At 50.6% G+C, this 19,498-nt stretch overlaps 1 protein-coding gene across 5 annotated transcripts in view; it reads right to left on the reverse strand.

The window, feature by feature from the left end:
- sanbr (SANT and BTB domain regulator of CSR) overlaps positions 1-19,498 on the reverse strand; it is a 168,989-nt gene that overhangs the window by 19,148 nt on the left and 130,343 nt on the right. For all 5 annotated transcript variants that reach the window (XM_068045808.1, XM_068045805.1, XM_068045807.1 and 2 more), the window contains 4 exons: positions 10,279-10,355; positions 9,581-9,609; positions 5,744-5,817; positions 2,290-2,381 (listed from right to left, as the gene is read on the reverse strand). In XM_068045808.1, coding sequence (XP_067901909.1) covers positions 2,290-2,381; positions 5,744-5,817; positions 9,581-9,609; positions 10,279-10,355 — 272 coding nt within the window. The remainder of the gene's footprint in view (positions 1-2,289; positions 2,382-5,743; positions 5,818-9,580; positions 9,610-10,278; positions 10,356-19,498) is intronic.

Genomic DNA, 19,498 nt, shown 5'->3' on the forward strand with positions numbered 1-19,498 from the left:
CAAAGGTTGTTGTTGGGCCAGGTCTCACTGCCATACAGTAGCATAGTCAGGACACATGTTTGGTAGACCCTTCGTTAATTTCCTATTATTACACACATGCTCAGTTAATTGAATGTGGTTTCTGCGGTTCCAACATAAGGATTTAGTTTGTCATCTAGAGATGAGTTAGCAGATAGAGTTGATCCTAGGTAGTAGAACTTGTAGGTGGTGTTACTTATTGAAACTTTTGGTGCAGTCAATACACCTTGTGCCATTATCACTGTCTTCAATTCATGCAAACAAACAAAATGCTATTGCAAAGATGTTCAAGCTCCACTTCACTCTGTGCCATAAGTACTGCATCAACAAAGAGGCTCTAACAAGTGTTTGTGCAATTTTATTATGAAATTAAGGTTATCTGCATGCACTCTACTATGGTGGATTCCCAGGATTACCAGTTGCTAGTTTCATATATCGGGTAATTATTACAATCTTTGCTTTGGAATGGAAATAAAATAATGCAAATATTTAAAAAAACTACAATATTTGTGGTAGAACACAAAAATTATGCATTTTTAATACAAAAAAACTTTACAAATTGTGGCAAAACATTAGCAATTTTTTAAATTTGGTTTAAAAATTGGATCTATTAATTTTTATAGATGGTTTATAAATATTAAGTTACCAACGTTAACAGGATTTCATTCCATTAGGATTTTCCTCCCTCAAATAACGATAAACCATGCTGCAATTACTTATATGTTGCATGACAGCTCTGCAAGTTTATCTAATGAGTAGCTAAGCCAGACAGACCTAGCAGTTCCCATGTCTGGGACAGCGGTTAGGGCAATACAACTGGCATCAACAGACCAAGATTATAAGGGGGAAAACCAAACAGATTTGCTGTTCTCAATTGCTATCCTCCCCTGTAAACTGCATGCGTGACTGTCAGTTCATGACAGGATTGGTCTCGGCTCATCTCCTGTAGTCCTTCCAACACAACTGATGAATAGACAATTACCAGAAGTAACAAAAGGACAACTGGCAAACAGTCAATATTTTGAGAGTGGAAAAATTTGACAGAAGAAAAATTGATCAGCCACACTGCAAATTTATTGAAATTCTGATGTTGCTACCTGGGAAATACGAAACCCAGGTGGATCAATGTGACATTGAGAAAATGATTATGCGCTTAGAAATTATGTGGAAACAGTTTGATAGGTGGGACCTGGCAGTAACAAGTGGCCTTCTCGCTTACAAAAGCAGTGAACAACAGAAAAGCAGGACTATGCAAATTTATGGCATTTAATATAATGTCACGTACAAGACAATGTAAAAATAACAGGAACCATTAGATATGATCATCAGCATCGCATGGATGGTTAAGTCAAAAATATCCTTAAGCTCTCAGAGACAGATACAGCACTGAAACAGACCCTTCGGCCCACCGAGTCTGTGCCAACCAACGACCACCCATTTATACTAATCCTACATTAATCCCATATTCCCTACTACATCCCCACCATTCTCCTACCACCTATCTACGCTAGGGGCAATTTACAATAGACAATTTACCTATCAACCTGCAAGTCTTTGGCTGTGGGAGGAAACCGGAGCACCCGGCGGAAACCCATGCGGTCACAGGGAGAACTTGCAAACTCCGCGCAGGCAGTACCCAGAATCGAACCCGAGTCACTGGAGCTGTGAGGCTGCGGTGCTAACCACTGCGCCGCTCTCATTATGGTTACTGACAAGGTGGTGAGGTGAGAATTCAGTTAGTCTTCAAAAATTTATCTTTCTTTGTTCTTTTCTTAAAGATGTGCTTGACGTGTCTTCCACCAACTTAGTTTGTTGTTTAAAGCTTATCCCAGGTGACAAACTGCATAGATGATTTTCTTGGATAACACAAGAAGCTGAGTACACCATGAAAGAGTTGTCTTGTTTCAAAGTTTACTTGTAAGTCAGGAAGATAACTCAGGTGAAAACAATGTTGAAATTGCCTGGTCATTAATCTGTATCTGCCACTTAAAAACATGTCCCTCAAGTATCTAAAAAATAGGTTGCAACAATTTGGTCCTTCACTCCCACTCCTCCACCCAAAATACATTTTTCTATTGAGATGTGACTATGTACAGATAGCCACAAGTCAAATTAATAGAAAATGTTACTGTTACAGGAGAAAATTATGAAGTCACCTTCTTCTGTAAGTTTTTTTTGCATCTAACTTCACAAGTTGATTAAGAGATAGACATTTAGAATCAGACATCAACATGCACTTTATTGGAAAATGCTAACAGAAAACCAACCCACCTCTTTTCCTTCTTTTGCCTTAGTGCGATCAATTTTTTCTCCAAACCTGATTTTTGTCAGATGTCCAATTATTTCAACCATTCTTCGTTGATCTGCAAGTTAAAACCTTTATTAACTTCAAGTAATTGAATACTGCATTACCTTCTTTAAATGCAACTACAAATAATTACAGATAAATAGAAAACACAAAGAACATTTCCAGCTTTGATGCTGAGAATGTCAAAAAATTGTGCCCCAGACTGAAAGTTATGAGCTGGGGATGCACAATTTTCTGGCATTTGCTTCTGGCACATGCTGTGATAGTCAAAGCTAAAATTTCCCTATATATTTTAAAACCATTATTGATTATCCAGGATCTTGACTGTGAAAGACAACCAACTTGCTAATTATATGGCCCAGATTTTGCAGTAATAAGAAGTGAAGCTCAGCACTCGTCGTTATTACGTGATAAATTGGACAACATTGTCTGGCTTCCACATGCAGTTAAATGCGAAAAACCGAAGTTGCTGTCAGACACACTCCACTCCTCCAGAAGATATTCTGTTTAGTCCTTGTTAATAGCCTCGGCATTGAAACGACTGCAATGGTGTGAATTTGGGGTACATGCCCACTAGTTCTGCACTAAAGATGCTGAAAAAGTTAGGGCTGTGCATTCAGGTGTAATTACGTCTTTAATGGCATGATAATTACTGAGAAACAACCTCTCTGGCTCTGAAAAATTAATTTAACAAGCATGGAGTCTCATTCGCTCAGCAGAAAATTACATGGAATTTACAGCACAGAATCAGATCAGTTGACCCAATTGGTTTATGCCAGCATTTATACTCCACATGAGCCTCCTCCCACCCCTCTTCACCCAACCCCATCAACATATCCTTCTATTCCTTTCTTCCTTACGTGCTTATATCAATGTTGAGTTTTTTTTTTAAAGTTTTTTTTTAAGAACTTTTGCTGCTTGTCACTTTATCCCATTTGTATTTCCCAATTTCTTTTACTACATCATTTAAACTGCTTTATACTTCTTGGTTTGAAGTCTGCGTATCTCAGTAAGGATTCTTCCTTCTGAACACACGAACACAAATAAGAGCAGGAATAGGCCATTCAGTCCTTCACGCCTGCTCCACCATTCAATAATATAATGGCTGACATCTACCACAAGTCCACCTTCTTGCATGATCCCCATAGCCCTCAATTCCTTTATTATCCAAAAATCACCAATCCCAGTCTTGAATATACTAAACAACTGAGCATCCATAGCTCTCAGGGTAGAGAATTCCAAATGTTCAAAACACTCTGAGTGAAAACATTTCTCATTTCAGTCCAGATGGCTGCCCCCTTATTCAGAAACAATCTCTAGGTACATAGTTCTAGACTCTGCAGTTAGGGGAAACATTCTCCCAGCAGCAACCCTATCAAGACCCTTAAAATTTTATATTCTAAAATGAGATTACCTATCATTCTTTAATCTCTAAGGATTATGTTCCTTATCCCAGGAATCAGTCCATGAATCTTCTTTGCACTCCCTCCAAGGCAGGCATATATCCTTCCTTAGGTAAGGAGGCCACAACTTTACACAGTGCAACAGATGCGGTCTCACCAAGGCCCTATATAATTACTCTATACTCCAATCTCTTTGTAATAAAGGCTAGCATACAATTTGCTTGCTGTACCTGCATGCTAACTTTGTGATTTGTGTACAAGGACACAGAGTTCTTTTGAATATGAACATTTCTCAGTCTATCACCATTTAAAACATATTCTGCTTTTCTATTTTTCCTTTCAAAGTGGATAACTTCACAATTCTCAACATTATCTTCTATCTGCCATGATCTTGCCCACTCAAGCTGTCAATATCCCTTTGCAGACTTTTTGTATCCTCTGCACAGCTTATTTTCCCATCTAACTTTGTATTGTCTGTAAACTTGGATGCTTTATACTCAGTGCCCTCACTTAAGTCATTAATATAGTTTGCAAATAGCTGAGGCCCAAGTACTGATCCTTGCGATACCCTAGTAGTTACAGCCTGCCAACCCGGAAATGACCTGTTTATTCCTATTCTGTTTTTTGTCCGTTAGCCAATCCTCAATCCAAGCTAATATGGTACCCCAATCTTGTGAGGCCTAATTTTGTGCATTAACCTCTTCTGTGGCACCTGATTGAATGTTTTTTGAGAATCCAAATACACTATTATTCACTGGTTCCACCTTACCTACAATGCTAGTTACAGCATCAAAAAATCTCCACCCGATTTATTAAATAAAATTTCCCTTTCATAAATCCATTTTGACTATGCCCAATCATATGATTTTTAAGTGCCCTGTTACTGTGTCACTAATAATAGATACTAGCATTTTCCCTACTACTGATGTCAGGTTAACTGGCCTATAGTTCCCTGTTTCTCTTTCCCTCCTTTCTTGAATAGCAGAATTGCATTTTCTACCTTCCAATTCACTGGGACTGTTCTAAAATCTAGGGAATTCTGGAAGACCAAAATCAATGCATCCACTATCTCTGTAGCCACCACTTCTAAAATCCCAGATATAAACTATCAGGTCAAGATTTGTTGACTTGTAGTCTCATTAATTTCTCCAGTTCTATTTCTTTACTAACACTAATTTCTTTCAGCTCCTCTTTCTCGCCAGACCCTTAGCTCCCCACCAATTCTGGAATTTGAAGACTGATACCAAGTATTTGTTTAATGTCTCTGCCATTTCTTTATTTCCAATTATAACGTCTCCTGACTGCCTCTAAGGGACCCATGTTTAGTTTTGCTATTCTTTTCCTTTTTACATATCTATAGAAGCTTTTACAATCTGTTTTTATATCTCTTTCTAGTTTACCCTTGTTCTCTTTTCTCTTTATCAATTTCTTGGTCAATCTTTGCTGAAATCTAAAATCCTTCCAATCCTCAGACTTAACCCTCTTTTTTGGCAACATTATAAGCCTTTTCCTTTAATCTAATGCTATCCTTAACTTCTTGTAAGTTACATTTGGACCACTTTTTCCATAGGTTTTTTATTGCTTAAGGGAATACATATTTGTGGTGAATTGTGATTTAATTCCTCAAATTTTGTTTATCTACTGTTATATCTTTTAACCTAGTTTCCCAATCTAACTTAGCCAACTCGTCCCTCATGCCTATGTAGTTTGCTATGTTCCGATTTAAGACCCTAGTTTTGGACTTAACTAAATCACAAACTCAAATCTGATTGGTTGAAGAACTTTGCTGTTTCTTACCCTGCTCACAGACACCACAGATCCCCAGTATAGGGTGCCATGCTGGAAAAGATGGCAGGTTAGAGGAAATCCACGCAGAGAAGCTTGCAAAAAGTCTGTGGCCGCTGTCAGTGAGGTGAATGGCTAAAGCCACTGACAGCAGAACCTGGGCCATTATATATTATTCTTATCTAGCAATATACAGATTTAGGTATTTACTATACATCAGCTAATGTACCTTCCTCTCTTTGAGCATCCTGGTTAAATCGCATTGAGCGACTGCTGTCCCACTTGCTTTTCTGAAAACATACACTAACATAAGAAGATATTGAGTTACATCACTGGACATGTTATATGTACCTTCTCTATTATTTCATCATAAACAGATAAAATGCCATTTCTTCCTAAAATGCTCAAAATCACAGAAATGTAACTGTCATCTTCATTGAACATAGTTATTTAAAAACATTTTTTGTAGTAACCGTGCTGATAAACTGTCTTCTTCAGATATAGCACTTCGTCAAACGGAATAAGGAGGAGATATAAACCAGTGGGAATGATGCAGGCACTGAACTGCAGGCATTTGAATTCAGAAAGAGAAACTGGTGTGGGAGAAGCTTTTTTTTTTGAACAATGAAAATACATTTTAAAATAAACAATCACAGTGCAGGTATGTAATTAAGTATTCTTTTTCATTTATTCATCCATCCTGCATAGAAAAAAATATTGAAGTCTTAAAAATAGACAAGATGGGTTACACTGATTTAAATCAGGACAGTTTAAAGAACAAAATGATGCTTAGCATGTAGTTTCTCCAAGTACCTGCTTTGTTTTCAACAGGTAATTTTATGAATGCTTTCACTGATGGGGTGCCTTGCTCACTGCCTGTGCACATCAGAAAATTGCATGCCACAGTTTCCTAATATATGCAGCCAGCAGGTGAACCTTCCCACAGGTATCTTGCATTTGTAAAATTAGCCCTGGAGAGCACAAAGATGATGCTGGTCACAGATTAAGGTTGTAGACGTGATTGAGTTCTTTGACAAGGTGACAGATATCATGGATGAGGAAAAATGCAGAAGATGTGGCATGCATGGACTTTTAGAAAGCTTTTGACAAGGCAACACAGGCCATTACTGGAGAAGATAAAGGAGCATGGGATTAAGAGAAAGGTAGCAATCTGAATTTAGAGTTTAGAAGGGAAGAAACAAACAGTTCAACTGCCAATTTATAGAAACAAGCATCAGCACCAAGTCAAATCCTGTTCACAGATGACTGTTACTTGATCAAGAATTAGTAGTTTCATGTTAGTGGCAAATGGATATTTTATTCCAAAATAAATCTGACTTCTTTTGCCGCTGTAAGCAAGTGGTACAAATTCAACATTGACCTCAAGATTTATTTTCATTAAGGCTAGGTTGTTCCTACAATTGGTGGATTTATTCAAGGAAAGATTATGCCACCTGTGCTCCAGAACTTGCCGTGCCCCTAGCCAGCTGTTCCAGTACAGCTACAATACTGGCATCTGCCTACCAATGTGAAAAGTTGCCCAGGTATGTCTGTACACAAAAAGCAGGACAAATCCAACCTGACCAATTACTGCCCCATCAGTCTACTCTCAATCATCAGCAAAGTGATGGAAGGGGTCTTCGACAGTACTATCAAGCGGCACTTGCTTAGCAATAACCTGCTCAGTGATGCTCAGTTTGGGTTCCGCCGGGGCCACTAAGCTCCTGACCTCATTACAGCCTTGGTTCAAACATAGACAAAAGAGCTAAATTCAAGAGGTGAGGTGAGAGCGACTGCCCTTGACATCAAGGCAGCATTTGACAAGGAGCCCTAGCAAAACTGGAGTCAATCAGAATCAGGGGGAAAACACTCCGCTGATTGGAGTCATACTTAGCGCAAAGGAAGATGGCCAGACCTGCTGAGTGGTTCCAGCATTTCTTGTTTTCATTTCAGATTTCCAGCATCCGCAGTATTTTGCTTTTCAGATGGTTGTGTTTGCTGGACAACTCAGCTCCAGGACATCACTGCAGGAGTTCATCAGGGTAGTGTCCTAGGCCCAACCATCTTCAGCTGCTTCATCAATGACCTTCCTTCAATCATAAGGTCAGAAGTGGGGAAGTTCGTGATGATTGCACAATGTTAAGCACCATTCGCAACTCCTCAGATACAGAAGAAGTCTGTGTAGAAATACAGCAACACCTGGATAATATCCAGGCTTGGGCTGATAAGTGGCAAGTAACATTCGCAACACCCAAGTGCCAGGCAATGACTATATCAAACAAGAGAGAATCTAACCATGTCCCTTTGACATTCAACGACATTACAATTGTTGAATTCCCACTAACATCCTGGGGGTTACCATTGACCAGAAACCGAACTGGAGTAGCCATAGAAATACCATGGCTACAAGAGCAGGTCAGAGGCTGAAAGAGCGATTATTGGTTCGATTGGGAGCAATACAGGATATAATGGTTGTAGCATACTACATGCCCCTGTTTGTAGCAAGGCCAAACAGTAAATTTTAGTAAATAAGAAATTTACATCATATCACTGTTGTAAAGGTAAACTGAAATACCTTTAAAGTTAGCCAGTGCAGTGTTTATGCTTCTGAATGCCTTTACTTTAGCCTGGAAAATACCCTACCTCATTTCCAAATGCTCTTTCCTCTCCCAAGTCTGTAACCATGTTGTCATCTCCATAATCTATGCTGCGCTTTCCCTCAACTCCCTATTGATGGCACTCCACTCTACCTCCCCATCACCCATCTCAACTCCTCCACTGCCTCTGTTGACAGACTGACTATCTGACATCCAGTCTTGGATGAGCTACAATTCCCTCCAGATAAACAATGGTAACAATGAAGTCATTGGGTTTGGTCCTAACACAAACTCTATTCCCTCACCACTAATTCCATCCTTCCCCCCAAGGACGGTCTCAGGCTGAAACAGTCTATTCGCACCATCGGCACCTTATTCAATGCCATATCCTGTCCTTCATAAGGATGGTGTGTTCCAACTCTTTAACAAGATCCACTTCGTCTCTGCCTCAGGATATCTACTGCTGAAACTCTCATCCATGCCTTTGTTAGCTCTGGTCTCAACTGTACCAATGCTGACTGTTGGCTGGCCACTCATCCTCCATAAATTTCAGCTCTTTCAAAACTCTGCTCCTGTAATTCCGTCCAACACAAAATCCCACTCACCTATTAGCCCAGTTCTTGCTGATCTACATTGATTTCTGGTCTCTCAATACCTCAAATTTAAAATTCTAATTTTTTATATAAAACCCTTTCATGACCTTGCATTTCTCATCTCCGTAACATTCCACATCCATCCCATCACTGGTGTTTGTTGTACCCTCCCTAAATCCTTCAGTCTCTTCACTTCTCTCCTCCTTTTACCCTTCTTAAAATCAATCTCTTCAACCAAGCTTTTGGTTATTCCTTTTAAGAGCTCCTCCTTTGGCTCAACATACATTTTTTTCCTTATGCCTGTGAGCAGCACATTTTTTCTATATTCAAGGTGCTATGTAAATGCAATTTGTTGTTTCCAATTGGCAGAAGTTAATACATTCCAATGATGAATTAACTCTTCTTTCTTTGACAAAATTATACACAAGTTCGGCATTTTTATATACAAAGAAGAATTGGCTGAGCAGATCAAACCTTCTGGGCCCGGAGGATTAGAAAATAGCTGCTTTTCAATGACTCATACTTACAGCATATGACAGGCTTGGATTCTTGTGCGGCTAATGCAATAGCTCTGCAGTAGGATTGTCCCCACCTTTTCTAAAAAGTTTGGACAGCCTGTCATAGAATGTCATCCTGCTGAGCACCCCACTAAGTAGGGGCAATTTAAAAAAAATCCTGAGTCAGAATTTGTTGATTTAAAACCATTACTCATTAACTGTGGAAGCGAGTGAAGATACTAAATCTGACAACTTAATACAGCATTTTGGAATTTAGAATACAGAAGCTTCTTTCTCTAATTTTTCTGTCCTCTAACTTCAATAATACGTTACATTGCAAGCTGAAAAGCCATCTGTAATATCAAAGTACAACACTTACGTGAAAGGAGACATATCTCGAAGAGACCCCTGAGATGACAAAAAAAAGCATTTTAGATACGAGAAAAAGCTGTTTAAAAAGACTAATTTTAGCATATTTATTATTTAAGGTACGCAGGGTCATAAGCCAATATTTGATCCTATTGTACAGGTGAAGGCCATTCAGTCCCTCAAGCCCGTCCTACCATGCAATTTGATCACAGCTAACTTTTTTCCCCCATATTCCTTAATAGCCATATCCATCAAAAATCTATCAATCTCAAGTCCTGAAAATTTAAATTTACTCAGTATTAGGGAGAAGGTAGAAGATTTCCAATACTGTGCGTGGAAAAATGCTTCCCGTTTACACTCCCAAATCCCCTAGCTCTAATCTTAACATTACACCTTGTTGTTCTGGACTGTCCTACCAGAGGCACTTTGCATGTTTATCACCTGTGTTCAATGGAAAAGAAAAGCCTCTGCAAAAAAGGTTCTCCGATAAAAAATGACTTTGCAAATGGAGTACGGTTTGTTCTGATGAAAGGTCACAGACCTGAAATGCTAACTCTGCTTCTTTCTCCACAGATGCTGTCTAACCTGCTGAGTATTTCAAGCACTTTCTGGTTTTATTTGCGAGTTTGTTTGTGCTCATTTTGCTTTATTTTTGAAAGCCTACTTTCTATTTTCCTATCCCTTACAAATTCTTCATTCATTTTATACCTTCTCTTTTTTCTGTGTAGTAGGAGATGCCACTGACTTCTTTGTCTGGTTGGCAATTTTCTTAATCTTTTTTGTACCTGCAAAGGAGAAGAAAAATAGTAAACTAACAAGGTTTTTAAGCCAGAGCAGCTCTCCTCTAATGGAAACATGCAAGTCTTAATGCAGAAGGCTTGATCTAATTGTACAGGTTGCACGCCCACTAATTTTTAATTTTTTTTTTTACAGTTATTGGTAGAATAACCAGTTCTCTTATTTTGCTTATGTTGTCTTCAGCTATTATAAATTTATGCTCCTTAAAGTTAGTTCTAAATATCGAGTAAGAAAGGCAAATGGAAACTTTAAGAAAGCATAGAACAAAAAGTTTTTTTTTTTTTAGGAACCATAACATAGCCAGTGGATGTAAAGTGTGAACACAATGTTGCAACATTTTAATACATGGCCACACAAAGATCTTCATGGTTCTTTCAACTGCAAAGAACAACGAATGGGTGCTCAAGAGGCAAGGAAACCAAGGAAGCCAAAAGCATACAATAGCAACATGGAGAAAAATATGCCAAAGAGTGCTGGCGTCAGGATGCAGCCCTGCTTTACCCTGCTGCTATTGTACGCTTTTGGCGACTCAAAGGAGGGTGTTGACCTGCATTCCAAAGCAGATGGCAAGCTGTTGAACCAAAATATGTAAAGTTCTAGCCTGTGAGTTGCTGTTTGCTTATGACGCTGCGCTGGTATCCCATACTGAAGTTCACGAGCAACAGCTTGTAGATTGGTTTTCCCAGGCCTGCAAGGAGTTTGGACTGACAATCAGTGTCAGGAAGACCAAAGTTATGAACTGGGATGTAGAGGCTCCACGTTCCATCAACCTAGGCAACCTTACTCTGGATACCATGGATCAACAATCACCAGCAACCTGGCCCTTGATGCCGAAATCAGAACCAGGATTGCAAAGATCGCAGCTGTCATGTCAAAGTTGAGAAGGCAAGTGTGAACCAACAGCAAACTAATCGAAAATACAAAGCTCCACATGTACCAGGCTTGTGTTCTCAGGACCCTCCTTTACAGTACCAAAGCATGGACAACTTACGAAAACCAAGAAAAGCGGCTGAACGGCTTCCACCTCCGCTGCCTCAGATGAATATTGACCATCGCCTGGCAGGGCAGAGTCCCGAATATGGAAGTACACCAGTGTGCAGGGATCCCAGCATGTTTGCCCTCTTGTGTCAGTGGCGACTCTGTTGGCTAGATCACGTGAGCTGAATGAATGACTGCCGCATGCCCAAAGATAAGCTCCATGGTGAGCTTGACATTCGCGAGACCAATAGGTCACCCACGTCTGCAATACACGGATGTCTGCAAGCAAGACCTCAAGTTGACCAGGATCAGAGTTGATGCATGGGAAGTCCTTGCTGCTGACCAGAGTGCCTGGAGACAAGCAGTCTGGAAGGGTGTGGAAAAAGTAGAGGACAAAAGAAACAACCAGACGGCTGAAGGATAGAGCCCGGCAGAAGGAAAAAACATCAGTTGACCTCAGGCCAATGTTATTCATCTGTGCCAGCTGCGGAAGGGATTGCCACTCACGAATCAGCCTCTACAGCCACAACAGACAATGTTCAATCCAGAAGTGACATACACCCCAGGCACAGTCCATCGTCTCCAGAGATGGGCGGATGCCATCACTATCAAACCTTACTACACTTGAATTATTTTCTACTTTTAACTTAATCCAATTTTATGTACTGTAGCAAGATGGAATGCAGACAGATAAAAAATTTACAATACGTGGTTATGGAAACTGCAGTTTTAATAACAAAGTGATTCCTGACAACGCTGGCCGCCACTGACGTCATCAGGCTGTGCCGCGGTGCGCACATGTGCAGACGGTCTCCTGCTCTCTGCGCATGCACTGCGTTCTGGCTTGCCAGGACTGGATAGTGCATGCGCTGACAACGTCATCGCGTGACGTGTGCATCTACGGGCAACGTGCCAGGTCGGCCTCTGCACATGCGCTTTATGCAATGCCAATGGGTATTCACGCATGCGTCAAGCTTTGGCGCGAGTTTCTGAAAGTGGAAGGAGGACAGGTTTTGTCGGGCATTTTCTCGCAATTATTTAGTCATTTTGAAGATTTCAGTCTGCTTCATTTTTTATCAGAAAGAGGAGATTGCTCCAAGGTAAGTTGTTCTGAAAACATTTCCATTGTCTGGGGCACTGCATGTGCTCCAGTCCACTGCACTGCACTAAAACCCTTTCCATTGTCTGGGACTGTGTGCAGGCACTACATGTGCTCCAGTCCCTGCTGTAAGTTACTCTGAAAACATTTCCATTGTCTGGGGCACTGCATGTGCTCCAGTCCACTGCACTGCACTAAAATCCTTTCCATTGTCTGGGGCTGTGTGCAGGCAGTACATGTGCTCCAGTCCCTGTTGTAAGTTGCTCTGTTCCTGCACCCATCAGAGCAGTGCACATGGACACTCAGCCACCTGCTCCTGCACCCATCAGAGCAGTGCACATGGACACACAGCCACATGTTTCCCCATCAGTCCTTGAAACAACCATGCAGAGCCTTGTGAGACTCCGCAATTGCCAGCTGCTGCCCGTCAAGCAGAGAGGGCATCCAAAGCGGTCAAGCACTTGGGGAACATTCAGCAAGAAGAGACTGAACACTAAAAGAAACAAACATGCCGAGTCCAGTGGTAGCACAAATGTGAATGCTCTTGCTGTGTACACAACTGATGCGGTGGGAGTGCAGCCACACCGTTCTCCATCCTCAATGTTGCTTTAAGGCAAAGGTAGATAAGAGCGAAAGAAATGGAAGGTGATGCTGCTAGTAGTAGGCTGGATTAAATGGGAGCGGATGGGAAGGCGCAGGAGTAGCATAACCACTAGCAGGGAATAGCTGGGCTAAATGGCCTGCTTTAAGTTCATAGTACAAAAGAAATGTGCTTCTTTTTCCAGCACCCTCACATCATTCATGTTTTCCCTGAGAGCAGCATTGAACCATCACGAGATAGAGGCAGTAACATCATCCTGACTCCTACAGCTGAGGTGGGTACTAAGTGATTCATTAGCGGTGTTATCAGTACATGCCTTGACTGCAGAACATACAGCATGCTCAACAGTAATTTCATTGGAGGGAGGAAGCTCTGACACTGATTTTCTTTCTTTATTTCTTTTCATGTAAAACATGCCGTCGAGAAGACAATCCTTGAGACTTAAGGTCAGCATTCAAGCAACGAAGGCAACTGGATCAAGCTGCGGAGCTTGTCACGATGTGGAAAGGAACCTTGCATTTATGGATGAAGTGGGACGCACATTGGGATGCGTTTGGGGAACATTCACCAAGAATAGACTGAGCTCAGACTCTGGTGACTTTGCCTTCTTCACATGGACAATACAGTAGTGGAATAGAGAGCAATGCGTTCATTCTCCACAAGGCTCTCCAGGAACAATCTCTTCAGTTCTGCATAGCAGAGACTCGGCCTGTCTGTCTCACGGGAATGCTGGCGACTCAACACTCATGTATCCATGCACAGCAGTGCCTCGAATGCTTAATGTACTTAATAAAATTTCTCAATTAAATCTGGAATTGTTGAGGTTTTTGATGCTATTTTCCCGACTTTGCAACTGCACTTCAGATATTCAACTGTGGTGTGGTTCTTAGGAGGGGTGGGGGTTGGGAGTTTGTGAGGGGAAGAGAGGGGAAGGTGGGGAAGGGGGGGAAGGTGGGGGAGGGGAGGGAGGGGAAGGTGGGGGAGGGGGAGGGGAGGGAGGGGAAGGTGGGGGAGGGGAGGGAGGGGAAGGTGGGGGAGGGGAGGGAGGGGGAGGTGGGGGAGGGGAGGGAGGGGGAGGTGGGGGAGGGGAGGGAGGGGGAGGTGGGGGAGGGGAGGGAGGGGGAGGTGGGGGAGGGGAGGGAGGGGGAGGTGGGGGAGGGGAGGGAGGGGGAGGTGGGGGAGGGGAGGGAGGGGGAGGGGAGGGAGGGGGAGGTGGGGGAGGGGAGGGAGGGGAGGTGGGGGAGGGGAGGGAGGGGGAGGTGGGGGAGGGGAGGGAGGGGAAGGTGGGGGAGGGGAGGGAGGGGAAGGTGGGGGAGGGGAGGGAGGGGGAGGTGGGGAGGGGAGGAGGGGGAGGTGGGGGAGGGGAGGGAGGGGGAGGTGGGGGAGGGGAGGGGAGGAGGGAAGGTGGGGAGGGAGGGAGGGGAGGTGGGGGAGGGGAGGGAGGGGGAGGTGGGGGAGGGGAGGAGGGGAGGTGGGGAGGGGAGGGAGGGGAAGGTGGGGGAGGGGAGGGAGGGGGAGGTGGGGGAGGGGAAGGGAGGGAGGGGGAGGTGGGGGAGGGGAGGGAGGGGGAGGTGGGGGAGGGGAGGGGAGGGAGGGGAAGGTGGGGAGGGGAGGGTGGGGAAGGTGGGGAGGGGAGGGTGGGGAAGGTGGGGGAGGGGAGGGTGGGGAAGGTGGGGGAGGGGAGGAGGGGAGGGTGGGGAGGGAGGGAGGGGAGGTGGGGGAGGGAGGGAGGGGAGGGTGGGGAGGGAGGGAGGGGAGGAGGGAGGTGGGGAGGGAGGGAGGGGAGAGGCGGAGGAGGGGGTGGAGCGGAGGGGGTGGAGGCGGAGAGGGGGGGGAGGCGGAGAGGGGTTGGAGCGGAGAGGGGTGGAGGCGAGAGGGGGTGGAGGCGGAGAGGGGGTTGGAGGCGGAGAGGGGGTTGGAGGCGGAGAGGGGGTTGGAGGCGGAGAGGGGGTTGGAGGCGGAGAGGGGGTTGGAGGCGGAGAGGGGGTTGGAGGCGGAGAGGGGTTGGAGGCGGAGAGGGGGTTGGAGGCGGAGAGGGGGTTGGAGGCGGAGAGGGGGTTGGAGGCGGAGAGGGGGTTGGAGGCGGAGAGGGGGTTGGAGGCGGAGAGGGGGTTGGAGGCGGAGAGGGGGTTGGAGGCGGAGAGGGGGTTGGAGGCGGAGAGGGGGTTGGAGGCGGAGAGGGGGTTGGAGGCGGAGAGGGGGTTGGAGGCGGAGAGGGGGTTGGAGGCGGAGAGGGGGTTGGAGGCGGAGAGGGGGTTGGAGGCGGAGAGGGGGTTGGAGGCGGAGAGGGGGTTGGAGGCGGAGAGGGGGTTGGAGGCGGAGAGGGGGTTGGAGGCGGAGAGGGGGTTGGAGGCGGAGAGGGGGTTGGAGGCGGAGAGGGGGTTGGAGGCGGAGAGGGGGTTGGAGGCGGAGAGGGGGTTGGAGGCGGAGAGGGGGTTGGAGGCGGAGAGGGGGTTGGAGGCGGAGAGGGGTTGGAGGCGGAGAGGGGGTTGGAGGCGGAGAGGGGGTTGGAGGCGGAGAGGGGGGTTGGAGGCGGAGAGGGGGTTGGAGGCGGAGAGGGGGTTGGAGGCGGAGAGGGGGTTGGAGGCGGAGAGGGGTTGGAGGCGGAGAGGGGGTTGGAGGCGGAGAGGGGGTTGGAGGCGGAGAGGGGGTTGGAGGCGGAGAGGGGGTTGGAGGCGGAGAGGGGGTTGGAGGCGGAGAGGGGGTTGGAGGCGGAGAGGGGGTTGGAGGCGGAGAGGGGGTTGGAGGCGGAGAGGGGGTTGGAGGCGGAGAGGGGGTTGGAGGCGGAGAGGGGGTTGGAGGCGGAGAGGGGGTTGGAGGCGGAGAGGGGGTTGGAGGCGGAGAGGGGGTTGGAGGCGGAGAGGGGGTTGGAGGCGGAGAGGGGGTTGGAGGCGGAGAGGGGGTTGGAGGCGGAGAGGGGGTTGGAGGCGGAGAGGGGGTTGGAGGCGGAGAGGGGGTTGGAGGCGGAGAGGGGGTTGGAGGCGGAGAGGGGGTTGGAGGCGGAGAGGGGGTTGGAGGCGGAGAGGGGGTTGGAGGCGGAGAGGGGGTTGGAGGCGGAGAGGGGGTTGGAGGCGGAGAGGGGGTTGGAGGCGGAGAGGGGGTTGGAGGCGGAGAGGGGGTTGGAGGCGGAGAGGGGGTTGGAGGCGGAGAGGGGGTTGGAGGCGGAGAGGGGGTTGGAGGCGGAGAGGGGGTTGGAGGCGGAGAGGGGGTTGGAGGCGGAGAGGGGTTGGAGGCGGAGAGGGGGTTGGAGGCGGAGAGGGGGTTGGAGGCGGAGAGGGGGTTGGAGGCGGAGAGGGGGTTGGAGGCGGAGAGGGGGTTGGAGGCGGAGAGGGGGTTGGAGGCGGAGAGGGGGTTGGAGGCGGAGAGGGGGTTGGAGGCGGAGAGGGGGTTGGAGGCGGAGAGGGGGTTGGAGGCGGAGAGGGGGTTGGAGGCGGAGAGGGGGTTGGAGGCGGAGAGGGGGTTGGAGGCGGAGAGGGGGTTGGAGGCGGAGAGGGGGTTGGAGGCGGAGAGGGGGTTGGAGGCGGAGAGGGGGTTGGAGGCGGAGAGGGGGTTGGAGGCGGAGAGGGGGTTGGAGGCGGAGAGGGGGTTGGAGGCGGAGAGGGGGTTGGAGGCGGAGAGGGGGTTGGAGGCGGAGAGGGGGTTGGAGGCGGAGAGGGGGTTGGAGGCGGAGAGGGGGTTGGAGGCGGAGAGGGGGTTGGAGGCGGAGAGGGGGTTGGAGGCGGAGAGGGGGGTTGGAGGCGGAGAGGGGGTTGGAGGCGGAGAGGGGGTTGGAGGCGGAGAGGGGTTGGAGCGGAGAGGGGGTTGGAGGCGGAGAGGGGGTTGGAGGCGGAGAGGGGGTGGAGGCGGGAGGGGGTTGGAGGCGGAGAGGGGGTGGAGGCGGAGGGGGTTGGAGGCGGAGAGGGGGTTGGAGGCGGAGAGGGGGTGGAGGCGGAGAGGGGTTGGAGGCGGAGAGGGGGTTGGAGGCGGAGAGGGGGTTGGAGGCGGAGAGGGGGTTGGAGGCGGAGAGGGGGTTGGAGGCGGAGAGGGGGTTGGAGGCGGAGAGGGGGTTGGAGGCGGAGAGGGGGTTGGAGGCGGAGAGGGGGTTGGAGGCGGAGAGGGGGTTGGAGGCGGAGAGGGGGTTGGAGGCGGAGAGGGGGTTGGAGGCGGAGAGGGGGTTGGAGGCGGAGAGGGGGTTGGAGGCGGAGAGGGGGGTGGAGGCGGAGAGGGGGGTGGAGGCGGAGAGGGGGGTGGAGGCGGAGAGGGGGGTGGAGGCGGAGAGGGGGGTGGAGGCGGAGAGGGGGGTGGAGGCGGAGAGGGGGGTGGAGGCGGAGAGGGGGGTGGAGGCGGAGAGGGGGGTGGAGGCGGAGAGGGGGGTGGAGGCGGAGAGGGGGGTGGAGGCGGAGAGGGGGGGCGTGGAGGCGGAGAGGGGGGTGGAGGCGGAGAGGGGGGTGGAGGCGGAGAGGGGGGTGGAGGCGGAGAGGGGGGTGGAGGCGGAGAGGGGGGTGGAGGCGGAGAGGGGGGTGGAGGCGGAGAGGGGGTTGGAGGCGGAGAGGGGGTGGAGGCGGAGAGGGGGGTGGAGGCGGAGAGGGGGTGGAGGCGGAGAGGGGGGTGGAGGCGGAGAGGGGGGTGGAGGCGGAGAGGGGGTGGAGGCGGAGAGGGGGGTGGAGGCGGAGAGGGGGGTGGAGGCGGAGAGGGGGGTGGAGGCGGAGAGGGGGGTGGAGGCGGAGAGGGGGTGGAGGCGGAGAGGGGGTGGAGGCGGAGAGGGGGGTGGAGGCGGAGAGGGGGGTGGAGGCGGAGAGGGGTGGAGCGAGGGGGTGGAGGCGGAGAGGGGGGTGGAGGCGGAGAGGGGGGTGGAGGCGGAGAGGGGGGTGGAGGCGGAGAGGGGGGTGGAGGCGGAGAGGGGGGTGGAGGCGGAGAGGGGGTGAGCGGAGAGGGGGTGGAGGCGGAGAGGGGGGTGGAGGCGGAGAGGGGGGTGGAGGCGGAGAGGGGGGTGGAGGCGGAGAGGGGGGTGGAGGCGGAGAGGGGGGTGGAGGCGGAGAGGGGGGTGGAGGCGGAGAGGGGGGTGGAGGCGGAGAGGGGGGTGGAGGCGGAGAGGGGGGTGGAGGCGGAGAGGGGGGTGGAGGCGGAGAGGGGGGTGGAGGCGGAGAGGGGGGTGGAGGCGGAGAGGGGGGTGGAGGCGGAGAGGGGGGTGGAGGCGGAGAGGGGGGTGGAGGCGGAGAGGGGGGTGGAGGCGGAGAGGGGGGTGGAGGCGGAGAGGGGGTGAGGCGGAGAGGGGGGTGGAGGCGGAGAGGGGGGTGGAGGCGGAGAGGGGGGTGGAGGCGGAGAGGGGGGTGGAGGCGGAGAGGGGGGTGGAGGCGGAGAGGGGGGTGGAGGCGAGAGGGGGTGGAGGCGGAGAGGGGGGTGGAGGCGGAGAGGGGGTGGAGGCGGAGAGGGGGGTGGAGGCGGAGAGGGGGGTGGAGGCGGAGAGGGGGGTGGAGGCGGAGAGGGGGGTGGAGGCGGAGAGGGGGGTGGAGGCGGAGAGGGGGGTGGAGGCGGAGAGGGGGGTGGAGGCGGAGAGGGGGTGGAGGCGGAGAGGGGGGTGGAGGCGGAGAGGGGGGTGGAGGCGGAGAGGGGGGTGGAGGCGGAGAGGGGGGTGGAGGCGGAGAGGGGGGTGGAGGCGGAGAGGGGGGTGGAGGCGGAGAGGGGGGTGGAGGCGGAGAGGGGGGTGGAGGCGGAGAGGGGGGGTGGAGGCGGAGAGGGGGGTGGAGGCGGAGAGGGGGGTGGAGGCGGAGAGGGGGGTGGAGGCGGAGAGGGGGGTGGAGGCGGAGAGGGGGGTGGAGGCGGAGAGGGGGGTGGAGGCGGAGAGGGGGGTGGAGGCGGAGAGGGGGGTGGAGGCGGAGAGGGGGGTGGAGGCGGAGAGGGGGGTGGAGGCGGAGAGGGGGGTGGAGGCGGAGAGGGGGGTGGAGGCGGAGAGGGGGGTGGAGGCGGAGAGGGGGGTGGAGGCGGAGAGGGGGGTGGAGGCGGAGAGGGGGGTGGAGGCGGAGAGGGGGGTGGAGGCGGAGAGGGGGGTGGAGGCGGAGAGGGGGGTGGAGGCGGAGAGGGGGGTGGAGGCGGAGAGGGGGGTGGAGGCGGAGAGGGGGGTGGAGGCGGAGAGGGGGTGGAGGCGGAGAGGGGGTGGAGGCGGAGAGGGGGGTGGAGGCGGAGAGGGGGGTGGAGGCGGAGAGGGGGGTGGAGGCGGAGAGGGGGGTGGAGGCGGAGAGGGGGGTGGAGGGGAGAGGGGGTGGAGGCGGAGAGGGGGGTGGGGGGAGTGGGAGGCGGAGAGGGGGGTGGGGGGAGTGGGAGGCGGAGAGGGGGGTGGGGGGGAGTGGGAGGCGGAGAGGGGGGTGGGGGGAGTGGGAGGCGGAGAGGGGGGTGGGGGGAGTGGGAGGCGGAGAGGGGGGTGGGGGGAGTGGGAGGCGGAGAGGGGGGTGGGGGGAGTGGGAGGCGGAGAGGGG

Source organism: Heterodontus francisci, chromosome 13, assembly GCF_036365525.1.
Source record: "Heterodontus francisci isolate sHetFra1 chromosome 13, sHetFra1.hap1, whole genome shotgun sequence".
Taxonomy (NCBI): Eukaryota; Metazoa; Chordata; class Chondrichthyes; order Heterodontiformes; family Heterodontidae; genus Heterodontus; species Heterodontus francisci.